Here is a 23,122-nt window from a genome sequence, read left to right on the forward strand (position 1 = left end):
ATGTCCATGGCTCTTTTTAACGATGTCCATGGCTCTCTCTTGCCCTCCTGGTAACTCTAAACCCCTAATTCTATAATTTCCCCTCGGTAGTGCCGCTAACGGTTCTGCTGACAAATTTCTCTTAACACCCTGTATAAATAGCCATAATCTACCCTATCAAATGCCTTATTCAAATCTAAACTCATCCCCCCACATGCTAATGCTAAGGTAGCACTTAAGCAGCTACAATGTGCCATCAGCAGACAACAGACCAAACACCCGGACAATGCCTTTATCATAGGTGGTGATTTTAATCAGGCTAACCTCAGGGCTGTATTGCCCAAAGTCCATCAGCATGTCTCCTGCCCCACTAGGGGACAAAACACCCTGGACCATCTCTATACAAACATTAAGGACTCATACAAAGCTACTCCCTGCCCCTACCTGGGGCAGTCTGACCATCTCTACCTGTTCCTGGTCCCAGCCTACAAACCCCTAATAAAATGGATCAAGCCAGCAGTAAAGACAATCGCTGTCTGGCCAGAAGGAGCAGTCTCTGAACTCCAGGACTGTTTTGACAACACAGACTGGAATATTTTTGCACATTCAGCTATCCATGGCTCCCATATAGACATTAATGAACAGACATCTGCCATACTAGCCTACATTAACCTTTGCACTAAGAGTATCACAAAAAAAAAAAAATCAACCTGCGCCTTTCCAAACCAGAAACCCTAGATGACCAGTGAGGTCCGGTAGCTGCTGAAAGTCCGGGATGCAGCGTTCAAGTCAGGTAACTGTGAGGCCTACAGTGCAGCCAGATCCAACCTCAAAAAGGGCATCAGAACAGCCAAACATAAATATTCCCTACGAATAGAAGACCACTTTCACAATAAATCCGATCCCCAGTGAATGTGGAAAGGCATTCGGTCTATCACAGACTACAAAAGCTTCAAAAGCGGTCCCACTGTCCATGATGCCTCCCTGCTAGACAAGCTAAATCATTTCTATGCCTGCTTTGACAAGGACAATACTGACCCAGCCACAAAAATCCCCTGCCACCCAGAAAACCAGGTGCTCACTCTACCGATCGCCAAGATCAGAGAATCACTGCGCAGAGTGAACACACGGAAGGCTGCTGGACCGGATGGCATACCAGGTCGGGTCCTCTGGGAATGTGCTGACCAGCTGGCTGAGGTCTTCACACCTGTATTTAACCTCTCACTGTGCCAATCTAAAGTCCCGACATGCTTTAAGACCACCTCTATCATTCCTGTCTCCAAGAAACCAACATCCACATGTCTGAATGACTACCGACCCATAGCACTCACCCCCATTGCCATGAAGTGCTTTGAGAGACTGGTTCTGGCTCACATCAAAAACATTACCCCCCCCCCACATTCAACCCACATCAGTTTGCCTACCGTGCCAAAAGGTCTACTGAGGATGCCATTGCCACTGCCCTGCCCTGCACTACTCTGACCCACCTTGAACTTAACAACACATACATCCGGATGCTGTTTATAGATTATAGCTCTGCCTTCAACACTATCATCCCCGCCAAACTAATCACCAAACTCCTCTCCCTTGGCCTCAACCCCTCCCTCTGTAACTGGACCCTGGACTTCCTGGCCAACAGACCTTAGTCTGTTAGGTTAGGTGACCACACCTCCTCCACCCTGACCCTCAGCACAGGTGCCCCTCAAGGCTGTGTTCTGAGCCCACTCCTTTTCTCCCTCTTTACCTATGACTGCCTGCCAACTCACCCTTCAAATGTTATAGTTAAGTTTGCAGATGACACCACAGTCATTGGCCGTATCACCAGCGATGACGAGACGGCCTACAAGGACGAGATTCAGCACCTCACATCATGGTGTACTACCAACAATCTTGTCCTCAATGTGCAGAAGACAAAGGAGCTGATTGTGGACTTCAGCAGGTCTAGAAGCTGCAGCCACTCCTCCATATACATCAATGGGGTGGAACTGGAGCGTGTTTCCAGCTTTAAATTTCTTGGAGTCCACATCAGCGAGGAACTTTTCAGGACATCAAACACCCAGGCCCTTGTGAAAAAGGCCCAACAACGCCTGCATTTCCTGAGGAGGCTGAGGAGTGCCCATCTATCCCCGAAAATTCTCACCATCTTCTACCACTGCACCATAGAGCGCATCCTGACCAGCTGCATCTCATTGTGGTACAGCAACTGCACCTCAGTAGACCAGAAAGCTCTGCAGCGGGTCGTCAAGGCGGCCCAGCATATCACCGGTACCCAGCTCCCAGCCATAAAAGACATTTATCACAAACGCTGCCTTCAAAGGGGTCTCAGCATCAGCAGAGATCCCACCCACCCCAAACATGGACTGTTCTCTCCCTGCACTCTGGGAGATGCTACAGGAGCCTCAGAGCCCACACTACCAGGCTCAAAAACTGCTTCCTTCCACAAGCTGTTGCCCACCTAAACCTAGCTACCCACTGAATGTCTGTATATATTTTTAAATATTTTGTACTCTTGCTCTTTTTTAACTTATTTTTAGCTTTTGGTCTTCATGTGTGTATATCTTATACTGTGTTTGCTGTGTTTGTCTGTGTCTGTCTGTCTGTCTGTCTGTTTGGTGAAGCCACAGCCCTCATGTCATTTTTAACATGTGCCTGCACATTGTTTTTAATGACAATAAATTGAATTGAATTGAATAACAATCCCTCCTTTGTCTCCCTTCATAAAGTCAGTTGTGTCTCTGATGCTGCTTATTTTATCTGCTATGTTCAAGTTCAAGTACTTTATTTGTCATGCACAGAACTACAAAGTAAAACATGCAATGAAATGAAGAGGGGTACTCCGTCTGTCATTATGTGAAAAAAGACAGGCCTAGATAAAAGACAAAAGATCAGTGCAATGTTTTTCCTTTTTTTAAAGTCAGAATAAACAATAAATAAAAAACAATAAATAACAAAAAAAAAGACCCCAGCTATCTCAAGTATGTGAAAGGTCGTATACGTTGAGAGTTCTTATGGCCTGTGGATAGAAGCTTCTCTTTAGTCTCTTTGTTTTGGCCCTAATACTACAGAGGCGTCTACCAGACCCCAATAGCCTGAATAGTCCGTTGTTAGGGTGAGAAGTGTCGCTCATGATCTTCTTGGCTCTCGTCCTCACCTTTCTGGTGTAAGTGTACTGCAGGATGGGGAGGGATGTTCTGGTGGTGCGTTCAGCTGAATGCACCACTCTCTGCATGTCAACTCGGTCACGGGCAGAACAGTTTCCATACCAGGCGGTGATGCAACCTGTTAGGATGCTCTCCACAGCCGAGGAATAGAATGTCTTCAGGATGGAGGGTGAGACCTTGAATTTCCTCAGCCTGCAGAGGAAGTAGAGCCTCTGTCTGGACTTATTTAGAGTGTGCTGAGTCTGAAGAGTCCAGGTGAGGTCCTCAGCGATGTGTACGCCGAGGTATTTAAAGCTGGAGACCCTCTCCACAGGTTTCCCGTTGATCTTTAGTGGGTTGTATCCTTTCCCCTGCTGTCTCCTGAAGTCCACCACCATTTCTTTGGTCTTGCTGACGTTCAGGGTCAGGTTGTTGGACTGGCACCACTGTGCCAGGTCATCTACTTGGTTCAGATAGGCCTGTTCGTTGTTGTTGGAAATAAGGCCTATTACCACTGTGTCGTCTGAAAATTTGATGATGGAGTTGGAACTGTCGGTGGCTTTGCAGTCATGTGTGTAGATGTTGTACGACAGAGGGCTCAGCACACAACCCTGAGGAGCACCTATGTTGAGGTCCAATATTCCGGAGGTTAGGCCGCCCACCCTAACCACCTGGGGCCGGTCAGTGAGAAAGTTGTACATCCAATTGCACAATGGGGTGTTGATTCCTAGCGACCTCCTCTTTGTGACGAGATTGAGGGGGACTATAGTATTAAACGCTGAACTGTAGTCAATGAACAGCATACGTACGTAGTTCCCTCTCCCCCCATCCAGGTGTTTTAAGGTGGTGTGCAAGAGGTTGGAGATGGCATCGTCTCTGCACCTGTTGTTTTTATAGGCAAACTGGAGGGGGTTCGAATGAGCTGGACAGGGATGAGCAGGTTAAATCTTTCACCAACGTCTCAAAGCACTTCATCACTACTGACGTCAGGGCCGCTGGTTGGTAGTCATTCAGGCATGATGGACTGTTGTTTTTTGGCACAGGGACAATAATGGACCGCTTGAAGCATGAGGGGACGACGGCTTGGGCCAGGGATGTGTTAAAGATGTATGTAAACACTGGAGCTAGCTGGTTAGCGCAGGATTTTAAGACCCAGCCAGGGATGTCGTCACGCCCTGCAGCTCTCTTGCCATTTACCCCCCTAAGGACCCTCCTCACATTGCTTTCAGTGACGGTGAATGGGGGTTCCCGCTGTCTACTGTGGCCATTTGGCTGTTGTTGGTGCCGTTAGCCTCGTAGCGTGCGTAAAACACGTTCAGTTTGTCAGCTAGAGAGGGATCCACACTTATAGCCGAGCAAGGCTTGTTTTTAAAATCTGTAATGACCCGTAGTCCATTCCACACGTGAGCGGAGTCAACTTAATTAAAGTTGGCTTCCACTTTGTCCTTATAGCGCCACTTAGCCTCTTTGACTGTCTTCCGCAGGCCGTAAGATGCTGCTTTATAATCAGTCATGTCACCAGAAATCAGCCCTAAATTGTAGGCGATGGTGCGAGCTGTTAACGCCGATCGAACTGCTCTATCGACCCATGGTTTCTGGTTCGGGAAGATCTTGATCTTGACAGTTGGAATGATAGCGTTTGTTCCTACCTGGTATACTGTAAGCCTGTGTGCTTCCCACCACTGTTCCTATAACTTTTTTGATCCTGTTGGCTAACACCCTTGCTAATATTTTGTAATCATTATTTAACATGCTAAGTGGCCTATAGTTTTCTAGTCTATTGCTACTCCCTTTCTGGAAAATAATGCTAACTAACCATGTCAACATACTAACTGGCATCTCGTTCTTTTCTTCTGTCCACCTAAATAATATATCTAACACTCTCTAAACTCTTATGTATTTTCCCTTCAGTATTGTCCCTTCTCCCAGTAGGTGAAAAAAGGGTGGTTTGTCGCCAAGTCCAAGCACCAAAGAAGGGGAGATATGCCTGGCAGGGATCTGTGCTCTACTTAGTGCAGTCTTCTAGTTTTAATCATGTTTCCTTTCAAGTCATTCACCCTCTTGTAGTGTTTATTTGTTTGTTCATTGCCCAAGGCTGTACATGTAAAGCGATAGCAAAAGGCTGTTCAACCATTTTCTACCGTAGAAGCACCAAAACAACAATAACTATTTAATGAAATTTAAAAAAAAATCAATTAAATGACAATGATTCACACTAATAATCATTTTGTTTGGCTGTGAGTAGGTTCTGCACTTGAGCCGTGGCATAGAAAAACATTAAGTTTTCTTTTCAATCTTTCCCATCGTCCATGAAGATATTTATTTTTCAAAAAAGTGTAATTATTTTTAGATAAATATTTTGGTTGATTCATTCCATTACAAGTATGATATTTGTGTTTGACAATCACTTAGGCTAATGTTTTATAGACATGCGACTCAGTAATAAGAGAGGGTTATCACTCTGATTGATTCATTCATAAATAGAACACTTTTTGAATAAAGTCTCTTATTTGATTCTGTGCATGTTGCCGGGGACTGAGGTGAACTGAACCCTGGAGCCCCATGACTGGATTAGCAGGCCCATGCAGAGAGCTGTATAATACAATCCTGGTAATCTAATTTGATTTAGAAAGGATTTGAGGATGTAATTTGATGTTTCTTATCTCTGTGGATTCACTGGAAAGAGATGAGTTGGAAAAAATGGGCGACATGAAAGCTGTATTGATCTAATTGAAATTGGCATAGGCTGTTAACAGAGCCTTTGGCAGACAACTCCAAAGGCGACAAGAGCAGCTGAAGTTTTGAGTTTACTGGTGTAACACATCCGTCTTATCTATGGACTGTCTTATGCATTTTTTTTTTTTAGCCGATGTTCAGACATCCAACTCTGACTTGAGAGAAGAGGAAAATAGACAGGGATTTTAAATGCTTGTGAGCATCAGACAGGCAGTGTTGAAAAAAGTAATTGTCCCCTTGGATATATAGTGCTGCTTGAAAGTTTGTGAACCCTCCAGACATGGTCACTGTTTTTGTAAAAAACATTAAAATAAGCTTATTACACATACATCCAAATCCCAATTTGTAAAGCACACCTTCCAAATAATGGACACACACACAAAAAGATATATTTTCATTATTTAATTCAACAAAGGTCGTTTATTTCACAAAAACTGAAAATGTAACATGTGCAAAAGTATGTGAACCCTTGTATTAGTAGCTTGTGGCTCCTCCTTTTGCAGCCATTACTTCAACCAAACGTCTTCTGTAACCACTAACCAGTCTCTCGCATCTGCTTATGGGGCTTTTTGCCCACTCCTCCTTGCAGAACTCAGCCAGTTGAGAGAGGTTGGAGGGACATCTGGTATGTACCAACTGCTTCAGGTCTCGCCACAACATTTCAATTGGATTAAGATCCGGACTTTGACTGGGCCTATCCAGAGTACGAATCCTCTTTCTCTGAAGCAATTCCTTTGTAGTTTTGCTGGAATGCTTTGGGTAATTGTCCTGTTGCATAATCCATTTTCGTCCCAGCTTCAACTCCCTGGCTGATGGCAGGAGATTCTGGTCAAGAATTTGTTGATATGCCGGAGAATTCATGGTTCCTTGGATAATATGGAGTCGTCCAGGTCCAGAAGCAGAAAAGCAGCCCCAGACCTTCACATTTCCACCACCATGCTTCACTGTTGGGAGGAGGTTCTTTTCTTCATATGCAGTGTTGGCTTTTCTCCAAACATGTTGGTTTTGATTGTGACCAAATAATTCTATTTTGGACTCGTCTGTTCAGAGAATGGACTTCCAGAAGGTCTCTGGTTTGTCCAAGTGCTCTCTGGCAAAGTTGAAATGGGCAGCTTTGTTCTTTTTTGAGAGCAGAGGATTCCTAGCAACCCTCCCATGAATGTCATGGCTATTCAATTTTCGTCTGATTGTAGACGCATGCACATTTGTCCCAGATGCTACCAGAGAGGTCTGCAACTCTCTAGAGGTGATGTGTGGGTTGGCCTTTACCTGATTTATTATTTTTCTGGTGCTTCTGGGTGATAGTTTTGATGGGCGTCCACTTCTAGGCAGAGTTGCTGTCATGTTGAAGGCCCTCCATTTGTAAATTATTTGTCTTATAGTGGATGGATGGAGCTGGAATCTTTTGGAGATGGTCTTATATCCCTCCCCAGACTGATGGGCTATCACTACCCTCTTCTTCATGTCCTCGGATATCTCCTTTGCTCTTGGCATTGTTGATTTGTATGGGACCACAGTGGTTTGGTTGGTTTCCTCTCTCTTTTAACTAGTGCAGGCCAAACCCTTCCCCAAGGATGTCTCATTTCATTGGTCTGCTTAAATGATTAATTAAGCACCCAAATGTGTTTCACCCGAGTCTGTTACCTGCTTGACTTAACCAATGCAGCTGGGGGTTCACTTACTTTTGCACATACACTAATTCCATGTTTCATGTAGTTTTTGGGCTACTTAAACAAGTCCCACTAAACAAGTACCTGCAACTGATAAACATATATCTGACATTTCATACATAAAAACTGGTGATGATAGAATAAGAAAATCATGGTAAAACAACAGAAAAATCTAAACTGCTCAAGGGGTTCACATACTTTCAAGCAGCGCTGTACGACAGAATAAGCAGCCCCATGTTTACAATGAAGTCTAAATATAAGACCAACGTAACACTCTACATGGGCATTCCCTTGTGTTTCCCTGCCTAAACCCCAACACCTACACAGGTGCAGCAGCACATGAGTGATATTGAGATAAGAGAGAAAGAGCTATTTGAGTACAAGAAGAAGACTGCAGAGATGGAACGCACACTTAAGCAGCAGCAGAACCTGTTTGAGTCGGTCATGGCTGAGAGGAACCTCTACAGCAGGAACCTCGTTGAGAATCAGGTAAGGTGAGGGTGGTTGAGGGACAACACAGTTATTTAGTTTGGTCAGTCAGTGAGTTGGCACTCACTGACTCATTCACTTACTCACTCCAGCTCATTCACTCTCCCACACAAGTGGGCTCACTTGGCATGCTGCCTGTTTTTAACAAGGTGAACCTCTCATGGTATACTCCAGAGCCATACAAAATGCAGAGAGGGGGGATGGGACAGTCTTACACAGGTAGTTTGCAATCTGCAACTGAAATCATTAGCTGATTTGTTTCTTTGAACTGCTTCAGTTTGATCCCCGATTTAAAAAGTTGTTGAGGGCCACTTCTGCCTGCCAAACCTGATGCGGCCTGCCAATATTAATGCTCTGCAGCAACAGTGACTAGAAAAGAGGAAAAATATGACTTTGAAGGACTTTAAGGCCATAAAATGCCAATTATAATGAGGGGGGAGGGTGGAATCAGCATATATCACATAATCTGTCTAGTGCCTTTTTGTCTGTTCAACTTTATTGTGTGCCTTTTAGAATTGGAAAAGTTTGCCCTTTACATTTCTCTTAGTGTCTTCAGTATCTGTCTGTCTGTCTGTCTGTCTGTCTGTCTGTCTGTCTGTCTGTCTGTCTGTCTGTCTGTCTGTCTGTCTGTCTGTCTGTTTCTTTCTGTTTCAGGTTGATATCACAGAGATGAAGATTAAGCTGAAGATCATGAACAAGGAGAATGACCAGCTGAAGGAGCAGTCCAGTGGTAAAGAACTGGCCCTTCTCAAGGAGCACCAGGAGTTCCAGCGTGTGGAGAGGGAGAACGAGGCCCTCAAGGTACTACTGGAGTCTGCTGTAGAGGTTCTCTGGTTAAGTTAATTTTACTATACTGTGGGATTCCACTCAGATTTTAAGAGCAACACATTTATTGTTGTATTACCTGAGATTACCTTTTAAGATTATTCATCTTGAACTAAGCCCAGCATTTTGTTGTATTTATAGTTCCTCTTTTATGAACATGCAAAACTTAATATAAATTCTTTATTGGGATGTAAGATGAACGAACAGTATGTGCAATTACAGCATGAGAGGAAACTAAATGTGATTATCAATCTATCAAACAATATCACACTCTGACCACATAATATATTTACTACAAACCTCAAGGACGGCAAATGTTAACATGAGCTAATAACAGTAACAATATAGTCATTTATCCCCATCAAGAATGAGGAGTACTTTCCTTGTCCTCAGTGTTTCAGCTGAATCAAGTCTGAGGACTCTGCTGCTGTTTGTGTCCACTTGCACTTTTTTCCCGCTAGTACTTTTGGCACTTTGAGATTGTGTGGTCTTTGGGCTTCTTGTAGAGCTGCTTTGTTTTTTCTTTGTTTTTACTAACATTGTTCTGATATTAGCTGGAATCCCTGCTCCCCCAAACAGTGAGCAATTTCTTAATACACCTTTTTGTTTGCGAACTGCTCGGTCAGGGTGCTGCTGACTGACGAGTGCCTAGATTTCGTTATTCAAATATTGATTTGAGACACTTTCAGTGGATATTGTCTTTAAAAAAGTAGGCAATGACCAACTCTGCTAGGTCAACCTGATGGCTCCAAGAACTTGTATTTAGCAGCACCTCCTGATGTAATACTTGATTCAAGTTGCTGGACCTATCTGAGACCGGGTTATCTATTATGAACACACTTTCTGAACCTGTTGGTGCAGTTTACCAGTATGGAACACAATGGCATGGGGCTACAGTGGAAAAAGGCCACTTATGTGTTGCATTCATTAATTCCAGGTATATTACCTAGTTGACCTAATTTACTAGTTGTCTCGCTCACTACTTGGCCTTGAAGTTACAATCCATATCTTATACATACAAATTCTGCCTTTTATTACTAATCTGTGACTAGCTGAGGAAAATGCTAGGATAATTAGTGCTCAAATACACTGCACTTACCAAGGATCACTGTAGGTGTCAGTAAGTAAAACACAAGAGGAAAGCTTCAGGACTATAACTTGTAAGTACTATTTTTGTATTATTGTTCTGGGTCTGGGTGGTAGTGGTGTAGCCGAGCCAAATTTCTTATTTTATTCTATTTATTTTCCCTGAAATCTTTTTTTTAATTGTTGTGAACTTCCCCAAAATTAGTTCCTACCTGTAAATAGGTTCCACCTTAGCGGTTTTAAATGCATACCTTTTGTTCCCCGGGGGCTCTGTTCTGGTGGGACACCTCTGAGCCGAGCTTCAGTGAGCACGTATGCTTGGAGCTGGTGGGTCGCGTTTTTTAATGCTCTCTCCATTATCTTACATATTACCTTCATTTGTTTGGTTAAAGTTATAGTGATACACACAGTATTGTGAGGTGCTAACGAATTTATTGGTCTACCTCCATTGTATAAATGATTTGTAATTTTGACTGACTATATTATTCATGTGTGTTTGGCTAATTTAATTAGCCTCGTGCTAGCTTCAATTTGGCTTTGTACATGCTGGTCTCGTGGATTAATAGGCAGCATGCAATGGTTAGATTTTAATGACGTCTCGTCATAGGTGATGTGATGTTTTGTAGAGTGTTTCATGTTAAGTTTGTATTATTATTATTACTATTGTTATTTTTTTTTTTTTGTAGTATAGAGAGAGCATTAGAAAATGTGACCCACCATCCGAGCATACGTGCTCACTGAAGCTAGGCTCAGAGGTGTCACACCAGAACAGCACCCCCAGAGAACAAAAGGTATGCATTTAAAACTGCTAGGGTGGAACTTATTTACAGGTAGGAACCTTTTTTGGGGAAGTTCACAACAATTTAAAAAAAAAGATTTCAGGGAAAATAAAGAAATAGAATGAATTAAGAAATTTGTCTTGGCTGCAGTGGCTACGGAGGTAGAGCGATTGATCAGTAATCGGAAGGCTGCTGTTTTGATCCTTGCTTGCTCCTCCGCAGAGATCCCCGTACTGCTGCTGATAGGCAGGTTGATGTTTTGCATGGCAGCCTCTACTGTTGGTATTTGTATTGTTTTAATGTGAGGCATTAGCTGTAAAGCACTTTGGTGCTCTGCTGAGTAGAAAGGGGTTATATAAATGAAGTCCACTAATGGGTGAGCTGTTGTACGCAAAAAAAAAGCACATACGTGCAGTTGCTCAACCTTTTCTTAAGTGAAAGAATGAAAGTTTATAAATCCTGTAAACGAGAGACTAGATTTGGTATTTGAGAACATAAAATATACCAATGCCTAAATTAATAATACTGATAGGCCCAGACATAACTACTGCATTGTAATTCAATTAAGATCATTTGGGGATATATTTAAATATATATATATAGATACACCAACACACACACACACACACACACACACACACACACACACACACACACATATAGTGTGTGTATATTGAATTGTACTACAGTAGAATTGTTCTACAGTCAAAAGGAAGAATTACTACAATACTACAGGAAGAATTGTAGTACTGCAGTTCTAATTGTAATTGTACTACAGTAAAAGAAAAAAAATCCTCATCCTTGAAAGAGTTGCCACTGGCCTGTAGATGGTGTAGACTGTGGAGTCCTGGCCTGACGTGTAGCTCTTCTGTGTTGTGTCATCCTCTTGGCCAGTGTCTGTTTGGTTTCCCTGATGTACAAGTCACGGCAATCCTACCGGCACTTAACAGTGTACGCTATATTGCTCTGTTTGTGCCGGGGTACCTGATCCTTGGGGTGGACCAATTTCTAGCGCAGCGTGTTCTGGGGTTTGAAAGCAAATAAGACGCAGTGTTTGGAAAATACATGTCTCAACTGTTCAAACACTCCCGCACTGGTTTACGCTTAGGCAGCTGTTGTCCTTCTCCTCTCTTCGATCGGCTGGTGCACTGTTTAGGCATCTTCCTGGCTTTGACAGATGCCCAGTTAGGATAACCACACTTAACCACGGCCTGTTTAATGTGGGGTTTCTCCCCTTCCCCGGCTGCTGTGTCAGTGGGGACATTGTCAGCTTGGTGGTACAGCGTCCTGATGACTCCTAGTTTGTGCTCCAGTGGATGATGAGAGTCAAACCTTAAGTACTGATCAGTATGTGTTGGTTTACGGTAAACATCAACAATCAAATGTCCCCCATCACCAACAGCAATTTCACAGTCTAAGAAGGCTAACCAGTCATTTTTCACATCCTCCCTGGTGAACTTGGTGTGGTTGTCCACAAAGTTAATGTGGTTGGTGAAATGTGGTACTTCCTGAGATTTAATTTTAACCCTGGTGTTGTCCACAAATATTAACCCAATGCTAGGTGGTTTGCCTGGATAGGACACCAGAGCCCTCTATTCCACTTCCTCTTGTACTAGTTGGCCGCTATAGATGAAATTGGGGGACCCATAGCACACCCATGCTTCTGCCTGTCGTACCTCCCCCTGTATGTGAAGTATGTGGACTGAAGACACAGCTTCAGCAGAAGACACCCTTGGTTGGCGTTAAGGGTGGTCCTATTGCAAAAGGTGGGGTCATCCTGTAATTTCATGCAGACCACCTCCACTGCTTCATCAACAGGAATGCATATGAGGAGAGACGTAACATCATATGAGACCATTGTTTTATCCACCTCCATAATGATGTCCCTCACCTTTTTCACAAAATCCATCGTGTTCTAATGTGATGTTCATTGTTGCCTACCAATGGGTTGAGAATAGATACCAGAAACTTTGAGGTGTTGTAGTGTATTGATGAGACTTACACACCGGGTGTTGTCGTCAGAATACTTTAATTGGTATACACATCCTCCTACCACTTCCAGTTACCAGGTTCTGGCCTGTTAAATGAAGCCACTGCTTAGGTAGCTGTTGTCCCTGTCCTCTCTTCGATGGGCTGATGCAGTTTGGGTGTCTTCCTGGCTTTGACACACGCCCAGTTAAGATAAAGGGATACCGGTCCGACTGCCATCTAGTGGTGTTAACTATATACAACAGTGCATATCAGTACATCTCCCTTTTTTCAAAAAAAGAATAGCTTGTAATATATGTAAATATTGTCACTCATCCCCATTGTCTCTGCCTCTGTCTATCTATTGATCTATCTATTTATAAACACAATTTGACAAAATGTTTTTTTTAAAATGTTCATGCAAACATAAACACTTGCGTCAGTTGTCTGTAGACCAGACGGATTATTTGAGGCAAAAAAAAAAAAAAAAACAAGTCCCCCTGATACTCTCTTTTTTCATTGTTTGTTGCAGCCTAGTTCCCAGGGTAAGACTACATTGAATTCAGTATCACCCATTTTGGTTAAAAAACGTTTAAAATGCTCTACCTTACACCAGATCCCCCCTGGATACTGCTGGAGTACTATAAGCTCTGACCTTAAAGGCTGCTTTGAATGTTATAACCCTGTTTTTCAAACTTTCTTATATTTCTTTCTTATACACGCCACCTTTACATTTCTTCAATTAATCTCCTTGGTCTCACAATTTGTCTTGTCGACCAAGTCAAGTCAAGTCAATTTTATTTTTATAGCCCAATATCACAAATTACAAGTTTGCCTCAAGGGGCTTTACAGCAACAGAACATCATATCCTTAGACCCTCGCATCGGAAAAGGAACAACTCCCTAAAAAAAACCAACCCTTTAACAGGGAGAAAAAACAGGAAGAAACCTCAGGGAGAGCAACAGAGGAGGGATCTCTCTCCCAAGATGGACAACGTGCAATGGATGTTGTGTTTACACAATTTACAGATACAACATTGAAAGAGGATAACAGAATTATAATGTAATTATAAAATGTATGAAGAATATGATGAGGAGGATGCCAAGCAATGTCCAGACGCCACCGAAACTGCCCAGGACCGAAGCCATTCTCTTGATGTTATGTCACCATCCTTGTTTTTGTTTGTCTCTGATAAGACTTAGACTAGACTTAGACTACTTTTATTGTCATTGCCTCATATGCATGTCTCAAACATACAAGGGAACAAAATTATGTTTCACAAGGACCACAGTGTCGCATAAAAACTAAAAAACACAGTAAATATTAAAAACAAAAAGTGCATCAGAAGCAAAAGTTACTTCACAGAAGCACACCTGACAGACAGTGAGTAAGACAGTCAAAAAGTCATTTTGTGTGTTCAGGCTGTTGAGGAACCTCACAGCCTGAGGAATGAAACTATTGCATAGTCTGGTGGAGGCAGCACGGATGCTCCGGTACCTCCTGCCAGAGGTTAGGAGGGTGAAGTGGATGTGTGATGGGTGGGTGGGGTCCTTCACAATGCTGAGAGCCTTCCGGGTGCACCGTGCGTCATAGATGGCCTGGATGGATGGGAGAGCTGTTCCTATGATCTTTCCAGCTGTCTTCACTATCCGCTGTAGCGATTTGCGGTCGGAGGCCTTGCAGTTCCCATGCCAGACAGTGATACAGCTGGTCAGAATGCTCTCTATGGTGCCTGTGTAGAATGTGATGAGGATGGTGGGGGGAGACTCGCCTTCTTCAGACGCCGCAAGAAGTGAAGACGCTGCTGGGCCTTCTTGGAGAGCGCAGTGACATGTGAGGACCACAAGAACTCCTCTGTGATGTGAACTCCCAGGAACGTAACACTGGTGACTCTCCACGTCCATACCATTGATGGTCAGAGGGGTATGGTGGGCGCTGGTCTTTCTAAACTCAATAATGACCTCCTTAGTCTTTCCTATGTTTAGGAAGAGGTTGTTGTTTTTGCACCTCGTCACCAGTTGATCCACCTCCGCTCTGTATGGTGATTCATCGTTGTTGCTGATGAGACCTACCACTGTGCTGTCATCAGCAAATTTTATAATGAGGTTGGAGGTGGATGATGCTGTGCAGTCATGAGTCAGCAGGGTGAACAAGAGCGGACTGAGCACACAGCCCTGTGGAGCACCAGTGCTCAGTGTGATGGTCCTGGAGGAGATCTTGCCAATTTGTACTGACTGTGGCCTCCCCATGAGGAATTCCAGCAACCAGATGCAGAGGGAGATGTTAACGCCCAGCTGGCTCAGCTTTTGGATCGGTTGTTGTGGTATGATTGTGTTAAAAGCTGAGCTGAAGTCAATCAACAACATCCTCACATAGCTGTTCTTTCTCTCCAGGTGGGACAGAGCTGCATGAAGAGCAGAGGTTATGGCATCTTCTGTGGAGTGGTTAGTGCAGTATGCAAACTGGAGAGGGTCCAGCGTGGAGGGAAGGCTGGACTCGATGTGCTTCATGACCAGCCTCTCAAAGCACTTCATGATGATGGGAGTCAGTGCAATGGGGCGGTAGTCATTGTGGCAGAACACAGTGGCTTTCTTTGGCACTGGTATGATGGTGGTAGACTTGAAACACGTGGGGATGACTGCCTGGGACAGCAAGATGTTGAAGATTTCAGCAAGGACATCTGCCAGCTCCTCAGCACAGTCTCTGATGGCTCGGCCTGGGATTCTGTCTGGACTCGCAGCTTTGTGTCGGTTGACTCTGGAGAGGGTCTTTTTCACGTCATCTGCGGTCACCTGCAGAACCTGGTCATCCATCAGGGATGTAGTCTTCTCCACCGGCATGTTGAACAGTCTCTCATACCGTGTGTAGAAGTCATTCAGTGTATCTGGGAGGTGGGGGCACCGCCACAGGTCTGAGAAGGAGGCTTGTAGCCAGTGAGGCCCTGGATGCCCTTCCACAAGTGCCGTGCATCTCTGCTGTCAGCGAAGTGGCTGTTGATTCTCTGTGCATATTGTCTTTTTGCCTCCCTGATGCCACACGACAAGTTGGCCCTTGCTGTCTTGAGTGCTGCCTTATCACCGGATCTGAATACAGCATTCCGGGTCCTCAACAGTGCCCGGACTTCTGCTGTCATCCAAGGCTTCTGGTTGGGCCACGAAGAGATTGTTTTGGTGACTGTGACGTCATCTATACATTTATTGATATAGGCTATCACTGTCACTTTGTATTCCTCCAGATCAATGTGCTCACCAGAGGAGGCTGCTGCTTTGAAAATGCCCCAGTCGGTGCTCTCAAAGCAGTCCTGAAGAGCTGAAATAGACCCCTCTGGCCAGACCCTGATCTGTCACTGAACTGGTTTGGCAAGTTTCAGAAGTGGCCTGTATGCTGGAATTAGCATAACAGAGATGTGGTCTGTCCAAGGTGGGGGCGGGGGAATGCTCTGTATGCATTCTTCTCATTAGTGTAAATGAGATCCAGTTTGTTTTCCCTGGTGGCAAATTTTACATGTTGATAAAATTTAGGAAATACAGTCTTTAGGTTTGCATGACTGAAATCCCCAGCAATAATGAAAAATCCATCGGGGTATACGGTTTGTTGTTTGCTGATGCCGTTGTGCAGTTTGCGCAGTGCCTCTGAGGCATTCGTGCTCAGGGGCAAGTACACAACCACATAGCATAGATAGATAGCATGGCCGGCACTTGACAACTGTGAACTCCACGAGTGGAGAGCAGTGTTTGGAGACCATCACAGCGTTTGCACACCATTCCTTGTTAATATAAACGCACAAGCCACCCCCAGGGTTTTACCTGACAAAGATGATGCTCTATCAGCTCGGTAGCACGCTAGCCCGTCTAGCTGTATGGCTGTGTCCGGAATGTTGCTGTGAAGCCATGTTTCGGTGAAGACAAAAATACAACAGTCCTTAGTTTCACGCTGGGATGTCCGTCGAAGCTGTATGCAGTCCTCTTTATAGGTCCAAGTGAGGTTGCTGCGTCTACATGTGCCGCCATTTAAGGCTTGTTCAATCTAGTATGTATGTGATATGTATATCTGTCATTTCTGGTTGTTCGATTTGACTTGGGATTTTCATGTCATCTGTGTTGCTGTCCATGACCCTGATTTCTTTCTGAGGCACTTTTGGTTGGTGTCTTCTGTTTCACCTCATTGTTTTCCTGTGTTCTGTGATCACCTCAAATGACCAGGGTGTTGTCTGCTTGACCACTTAAGCCAGTAGTTCCCACTGTCCATCACATCTTGCCCGCACTATTTCTTCCTGTGCGAGTGGGCTCAGTGGCTTGGCTGTTCTGTTGTAGGATCCCGTCTGTCTCACTTTAGGAAAGCTCGGCGCACTCTGTTCCATCTGATGTTTCACTGATGGGAGGTATGTCCTTAGCTTTCGTTTCACCAGCACTTCTGCTGGTGAAAGTCCATTCTCCAGTGGTGATGCTTGGTAGTTGAGAGTAGCCAGGTAAGGGAGATGCCTCATCCTACCACTTGCGGTTACCAGGTTCTTGCATGTTACAACAAACTGCCATCTAATGGTGTTAACTATATACGACAGTACATACCCAGTACAATAAGTCACTGAGTTAATCATACTAACAAGAGGCCGTGATGGTGCATCCGTAATGGCACAGTTTCAATGGCCATGTGCACTGTTCACAGAGGACTGGAGAATAGTTGCAATCACAGCATGTGTAAGATGGTGACAGATGTATGCTTAGGGCCCCAGGGCACATGGCCATCGTAGCTCTAGTTAATGGTCAGGGCAATTTGCATATGAAACTGATTGTTGGTTCTGTAGTTATGCAACTGTGCTGGTTATAATGGTGGGATACCTGCAGTCAGATGAGACTGAATAGGTCACTCAGATGAGTGATGAAACATTTCTCCCAGTAAACGTTGTGTCCAGATGAACTGATTCAACTTTGTAATTTCATTTCCTGGATCATTGAGCACGCATCAAGACAGCAAGGTGAAAACAATGTAAATGAATTAGCATTGAATACCACTGGGTTTGGCCTGGCACATGGGCCAGTGTTCTTCACATAAACAAGAGTGGCTAGCATATGGGCGATCATCTCACAGGGTAAGAGAGGAAGAATCCTCCAGGGAGTAATAATCAAGTGACAGATAACTCAATAAGGCTCAAATTAAGTAAGCAGCTATGTAAAGCAGGCACTCAGAAACTCTGTGTTTCCGTGTCTGGAGGAAAGCCCTTGATTATAACAAAAGGGGAAAAAAAATATGCTTCTACATAGCGTACCCTCATTTATTTTACTATACAGTCCTGTACATAAACTGTGTGGTGCAAAGCTGGCTCTCTCTCTCTTCTTTGAGGGAGAGAGAGACCAGTCAGTTGGCCAAATGGGAAGGTGTGTGGACCCAATGATTCCTTGCCTGTGTAGAGAAGAGGCAATTGTGCCGGCTTGCCCGGGACCAGAGGTCCGAACAGATGGATTTGGTGGTGAGCACCGGAAGATTTTCATGGAGAGAGCAGTCCTGATGTTCACGGCTAGCTGACTCCGCCACTGGGGGGGCTATAGCCAGGGTGTGTGTGTGTGTGTGTGTGTGTGTGTGTGTGTGTGTGTGTGTGTGTGTGTGTGTGTGTGTGTGTGTGTGTGTAAACTGTAGAGGCTTAATAGAGATTCCGCTTTTGCTTTTTCAGATTGAATGCATTTTGGCTGACCAACTCTGCCTTCCACACAATTATTAACAGATTATTATAATCATTGTGATTGAGTATATCACAAAAAGGTTCTGGGGGACTGAAATACTGCCCAAAGAGGAGGCTATGGGAGGATAGATAATTATGTGAAAGTCCTCACTAATTCAGTGGTGAATTTCTTTTATCATTCTTTCAGCAGTACCAAATCAACACAATAACAGCCATTAGTGAAAAAGACTAACACTGAATATAACATAATATGTTCTATTATACCCCTCAGAAAGTCTACCCTCAGGGTTCACAAATGGAAATAGTGCCCTCAATATAATAGTGTCAACCTATGAGTAGTTGTTGTGCTGTGATGTGCAGATGTCTAAAACTGGGACTAAACTTTGTAGGTATGGACTGACTGACCCCCCCCCCATAATTAAATAAAAGATAAATAAAAATAAGTAAAAAGCCTACAACCAACCATCAGAGCTATACAGTAATTGCAGGACACTGCCTGTTATTTTTATATACTTTATTTTCACTCATATTATGCAGAGTAAAAGTATATCTTTTCACAAAATAAAAAAAGTCATATTACCCTTGTTGATGTTGCAATATCCTTTATTTATAGCATGATGTACTCAGCTGGCATTCAGACAATTTATTCAAAATTACATTATTCAAAAACATTCAAAACAGTGTAATTGTATAGCTTGGGGTGTACATATACGTTGTTCCGCTCTAGTACTCGACCATGCTGTGCCCAATATACATGGGGCTGAGAGGCAAAATGCTGCCAAGGCTATGCTGCTCAGTCTGGTCTAGAAATGAGACCACAATTAATGTGGGATAGAGTCTGCTGGCCTCCACACCACTGCAGGATCTTGCCTTCCTGAGTCAGGTCTAGCCCATCAGCCCTTACCCAGCATGCTTCAGGGGCCAGCAGCTGTCACTCACAACGGTGACACCCTTGATCCCACAACTTCGACCGTGGTTGCCCTCTTACTGCTGAAGTACTCCCACTGTGTGCGGATCTTGTCCAGTCCCTCAGGAGAAGAGGATGCACAGCCAGCAGGGGCACTGGATTTGGGCCTCCACCAACTGGGCTGCCCACTCATTCCTATCCTCTGCCCTGACTTCTGAATGAATATGTTCAGGGAGCATGAACAGGTAGTGAGAGAGGAAAGCTTGCTACCTGCCCAGGCAGACACATGAACTTCCTCAGTGCGGTCATCTTTGAGTATTTGGATGACGGTTTCAAAAGCAATGCGGAGAAGAAAGGGGGTCTTTTACATTGTCACAGAGATTCTGGAGAATGGCAAACATAGAGGGGGCAGGATTACTTTTGTGACTTCCTGATAAACCATAAAGGGGAAGTGCATTGAATTGCAAAATTATATTTCTGACTCTCATCTTCCGTTTTTCTTTTTTTGTCACCTCCTATAGCACCAGTAGGCCTTTGCTCTGCATATCCAGTCAAAGTTTTAATTATTATGGGATACAACACAGGATCAGATATGGTTTTAATGGTTGACTCATGAGTTACCCCCAATAAATACATTCGTGGCATCACTAGAGACAGTTTAAAATTGAGCATTATTAATTTGAATCTCATAAATTATTTGTAATGGAGCTCTCCATCATATAGAATATGAGAATCCGACTCACACGCCAATGGATTTGAATAGTACACAGCTCAAGGTTAGGGCTTACATCTAAGGTGACATATTGATGCAAAATATTGTCCTGATAAGCAAAGAGAGCTGAACTTCATGACTCTGTAACTTCTGCTCAGTCACTGATTTTTGATTGAGATTGAGAGATAAAATGTATGTGTGTGTGTGTATATGTGTGTTCTTATACTGTATAGTTCCTCCAGAGGATTATGAAATGTTAAAACTCAGTTTAATTCTTTATTTGACTGTATAAAAACAACAGCAGACCTTAAATAGAGCACTTTGAAAACCATAAAATAGCAAATTGACACGGTGCCATCCTGAAAAGGCAAATAAAGGGAAAGACCAGAATAGAAAATTATACATAACATATATTTTCGCTCCCCTTTCATATTCCTTTTTTATATTCAATCATATTTTTGATGACAGAATTTCCTACCTTCCAGTTGCAGCTTTCAGTCTCCAGCTGCCTTGAGCATCAATTTTACCTCAGCGCCATAGTAAAATATAGTGCACACTGAGCTCTTCAGTCCTGTAACCATGGCTCCCTCATGATCCATTGCCTTCTCCTCCAATGACTTTTAGATAGGGGCCAAGTGCGCAGGAAAGCTTGCCATTATAATCGTCTTTAAGCTTCTCATTTTGTCACTTCACATGTCTCTATCGTCTACTTTCTGTCTCACTCTCTCTCCCTATGTCTCTTACCTTCCCTTGCTTGAAAAGCTGCCCATTATCTGTGATGGGGGGCCACTTTAGCAATTCTCTGTTTAGTTTTACTGTTTTGATCAATCATTTCAAACCCTCTCAGCCTCAGCGGCTCGATGAAGGTGCTTTTTATAGCTCAAGTAATTGTACATATGGACCGAAGTCAGTTTCCTTTAGACCATTTTTAATATTTCACAAAGTTCCAGACTGCAGTCGAACTGCAGTTGCAGTTTCTCTGAGGTGCAGCATTGAATGGACAAGCTTAAAATACAATTTCATGAATTTTGATGGATTTGCTGTACTTTCTCAGTTCTCCTGTCCCATAATCATGGTTCCATGGTTCCATTGGCTCTTTTTCCTGTGACTTGTAAGTGTAGTTGAAGTTTACTGGAAAGCTTGCCATCATAACTGTGTCATTAAGCTTTTCATTTTTGCCTGTTCAACACAATGCTTTCCCGCAGTTGCCTCTTTGTTACTGTCTCCTCCACCTTATGAGACAATCCTCTCTCACCATTTTCTTCTCTTTTTGTCTCCCTAGCTGAGACGAGTGTAGATTTGGTCGTCTGGGCCCGTCTTGAAGTGTAGATATACAGAGTAGGAGGAATGTCGGTAAAGTCGGTAAAGTCAAAGGATGCTGGATAAAAGAAAAGCCTTATTACGACAGCTTATCAGCATGGAGGAATTTTGCACTTTAGTGGATACCTTTCCTGTCAACTGTTTTCTATTGGTGATTTGTGGTGCAGCAGTTCAACAGTAATTTTTCCTGACAGCGTCATTGTGCTTTTGTCTCTTTTTAGTACATCTCCTTGAAGGTGACAGGGCGGCATGGTAGCGCAGTGGTTAACGCTGTCGCCTCACAGCAAGAAGGTCCTGGGTTCGAACCCTGGGGTTTTGCAACCTTGGGGGTCATCCCAGGTCATTCTCTTTGTGAAGTTTGCATGTTCTCCCCGTGTCTGCGGTGGGTTTTCGCGGGGTGCTCCGCTTTCCCCCACCATCAAAAAGACATGCATGTTAGGGTGCATGTCTTTTTGCACCCTAACATGCACCCTAACATGCTTTTGTTAGGAACTGCATTACCCAGAATGCTAGATGTTATGTAGCAGGCTAGTGACGGGCTAGTGCCCCTGTGCACGAGCTGTGCCCAGACAGGAGTCTGTGCCCCTGACCAAGGCATGGCAAGACGAACTGGAGTTGGTTCTCGGGTGCTGCACAGTGGCTGCCCACTGCTCCTAACTACAGCTAGGATGGGTTAAATGCAGAGTGTAATTTCCCTTCGAGGATCAATAGAGCATACAAAATCAAAGAGATGTGTTGTAGCAGAGACAGAGCGCTGATTAAATTGTGCAACTGTTTAAATAAGGAGGCTATCCACAGTCCTCATTGGGGCATTTTCTTTTTTTCCCTCCTTTGAGTCCTGCCCACAAATTTGTCAGGCATCTGGTATTGTCAACCTCTCCGTATTTAAGCATTATCCTTTGACTTGTCCGGTGACATAAAGTCAATAGCTATCTGTCTGTAGATGGTGACTAATTCTGCTTCAACCTCTCAAGGCTGATGAAAACGGGGGAAAAATAAGCTCTATCCGTTCATCTTGTTGCCCCAATCCACTGACCCTTTTTTCCTATCTGTCAAATTTACAGTATGCAACTTTTCCTTCTGTCAAAAAGTGTCAGTGTCAGAATGGCATTGCGGCTCGAGTTGTCTCAGCGCTTCACTGCTGCACCCACTCCATCATCCATTCCATTGTTCCACACTGAGTGTTGCCCCAACATCGATTTCAGTGCCCACTCAATGCATGTGTGCCACCCCCCCCCCCCCCACACACAAGCTTTGTTTAATGCTTTTCTCCCTGCCTCAGCTAACCCGAAACTTTGTTTTGTCCCTTTTCTTCCAAAAAGGGAAACATGTTCCAATGTTTCATCTTGGAAGGCGAGAAAATAGCGACTATGTGAGGCTGACACTTTCTCCATCAACATATCTGTTATTCAAACCCCATGTCCAAGACATTGGATTTGAATAACTGACATGGGGTTTGAATAACCCCTTGGGTGGCACGGTGGTGCAGTGGTTAGCGCTGTCGCCTCACTGCAAGAAGGTCCTGGGTTCGAACCCCAGGGTTGTCCAACCTTGGGAGTCATCCCAGGTTGTCCTCTGTGTGGACTCTGAATGTTCTCCCCGTGTCTGCAGTGGGTTTTCTTCGGGTGCTCCGGTTTCCCCCACCATCAAAAAGACATACATGTTAGGGTTAGTACTGTCTGTGCTCCTGACCGAGGCCTGGCAAGACAAACTGGAGTTGGACCCCGGGTGCTGCACGGCGGCTGCCCACTGCTCCTAGCTACACAGCCAGGATGGGTTAAATGCAGAGAGGAATTTCCCCACGGGGATCAAGAAAGTATCTCAAAATCAAAAA

At 44.0% G+C, this 23,122-nt stretch overlaps 1 protein-coding gene across 1 annotated transcript in view; it reads left to right on the plus strand.

The window, feature by feature from the left end:
• cfap58 (cilia and flagella associated protein 58) overlaps positions 1–23,122 on the plus strand; it is a 191,483-nt gene that overhangs the window by 26,149 nt on the left and 142,212 nt on the right. Inside the window, exons 10-11 of the mRNA XM_056280568.1 lie at positions 7,853–8,014; positions 8,669–8,815. Coding sequence (XP_056136543.1) covers positions 7,853–8,014; positions 8,669–8,815 — 309 coding nt within the window. The remainder of the gene's footprint in view (positions 1–7,852; positions 8,015–8,668; positions 8,816–23,122) is intronic.

The sequence above is a fragment of the Lampris incognitus genome, chromosome 5 (assembly GCF_029633865.1).
Source record: "Lampris incognitus isolate fLamInc1 chromosome 5, fLamInc1.hap2, whole genome shotgun sequence".
Lineage (NCBI taxonomy): Eukaryota > Metazoa > Chordata > Actinopteri > Lampriformes > Lampridae > Lampris > Lampris incognitus.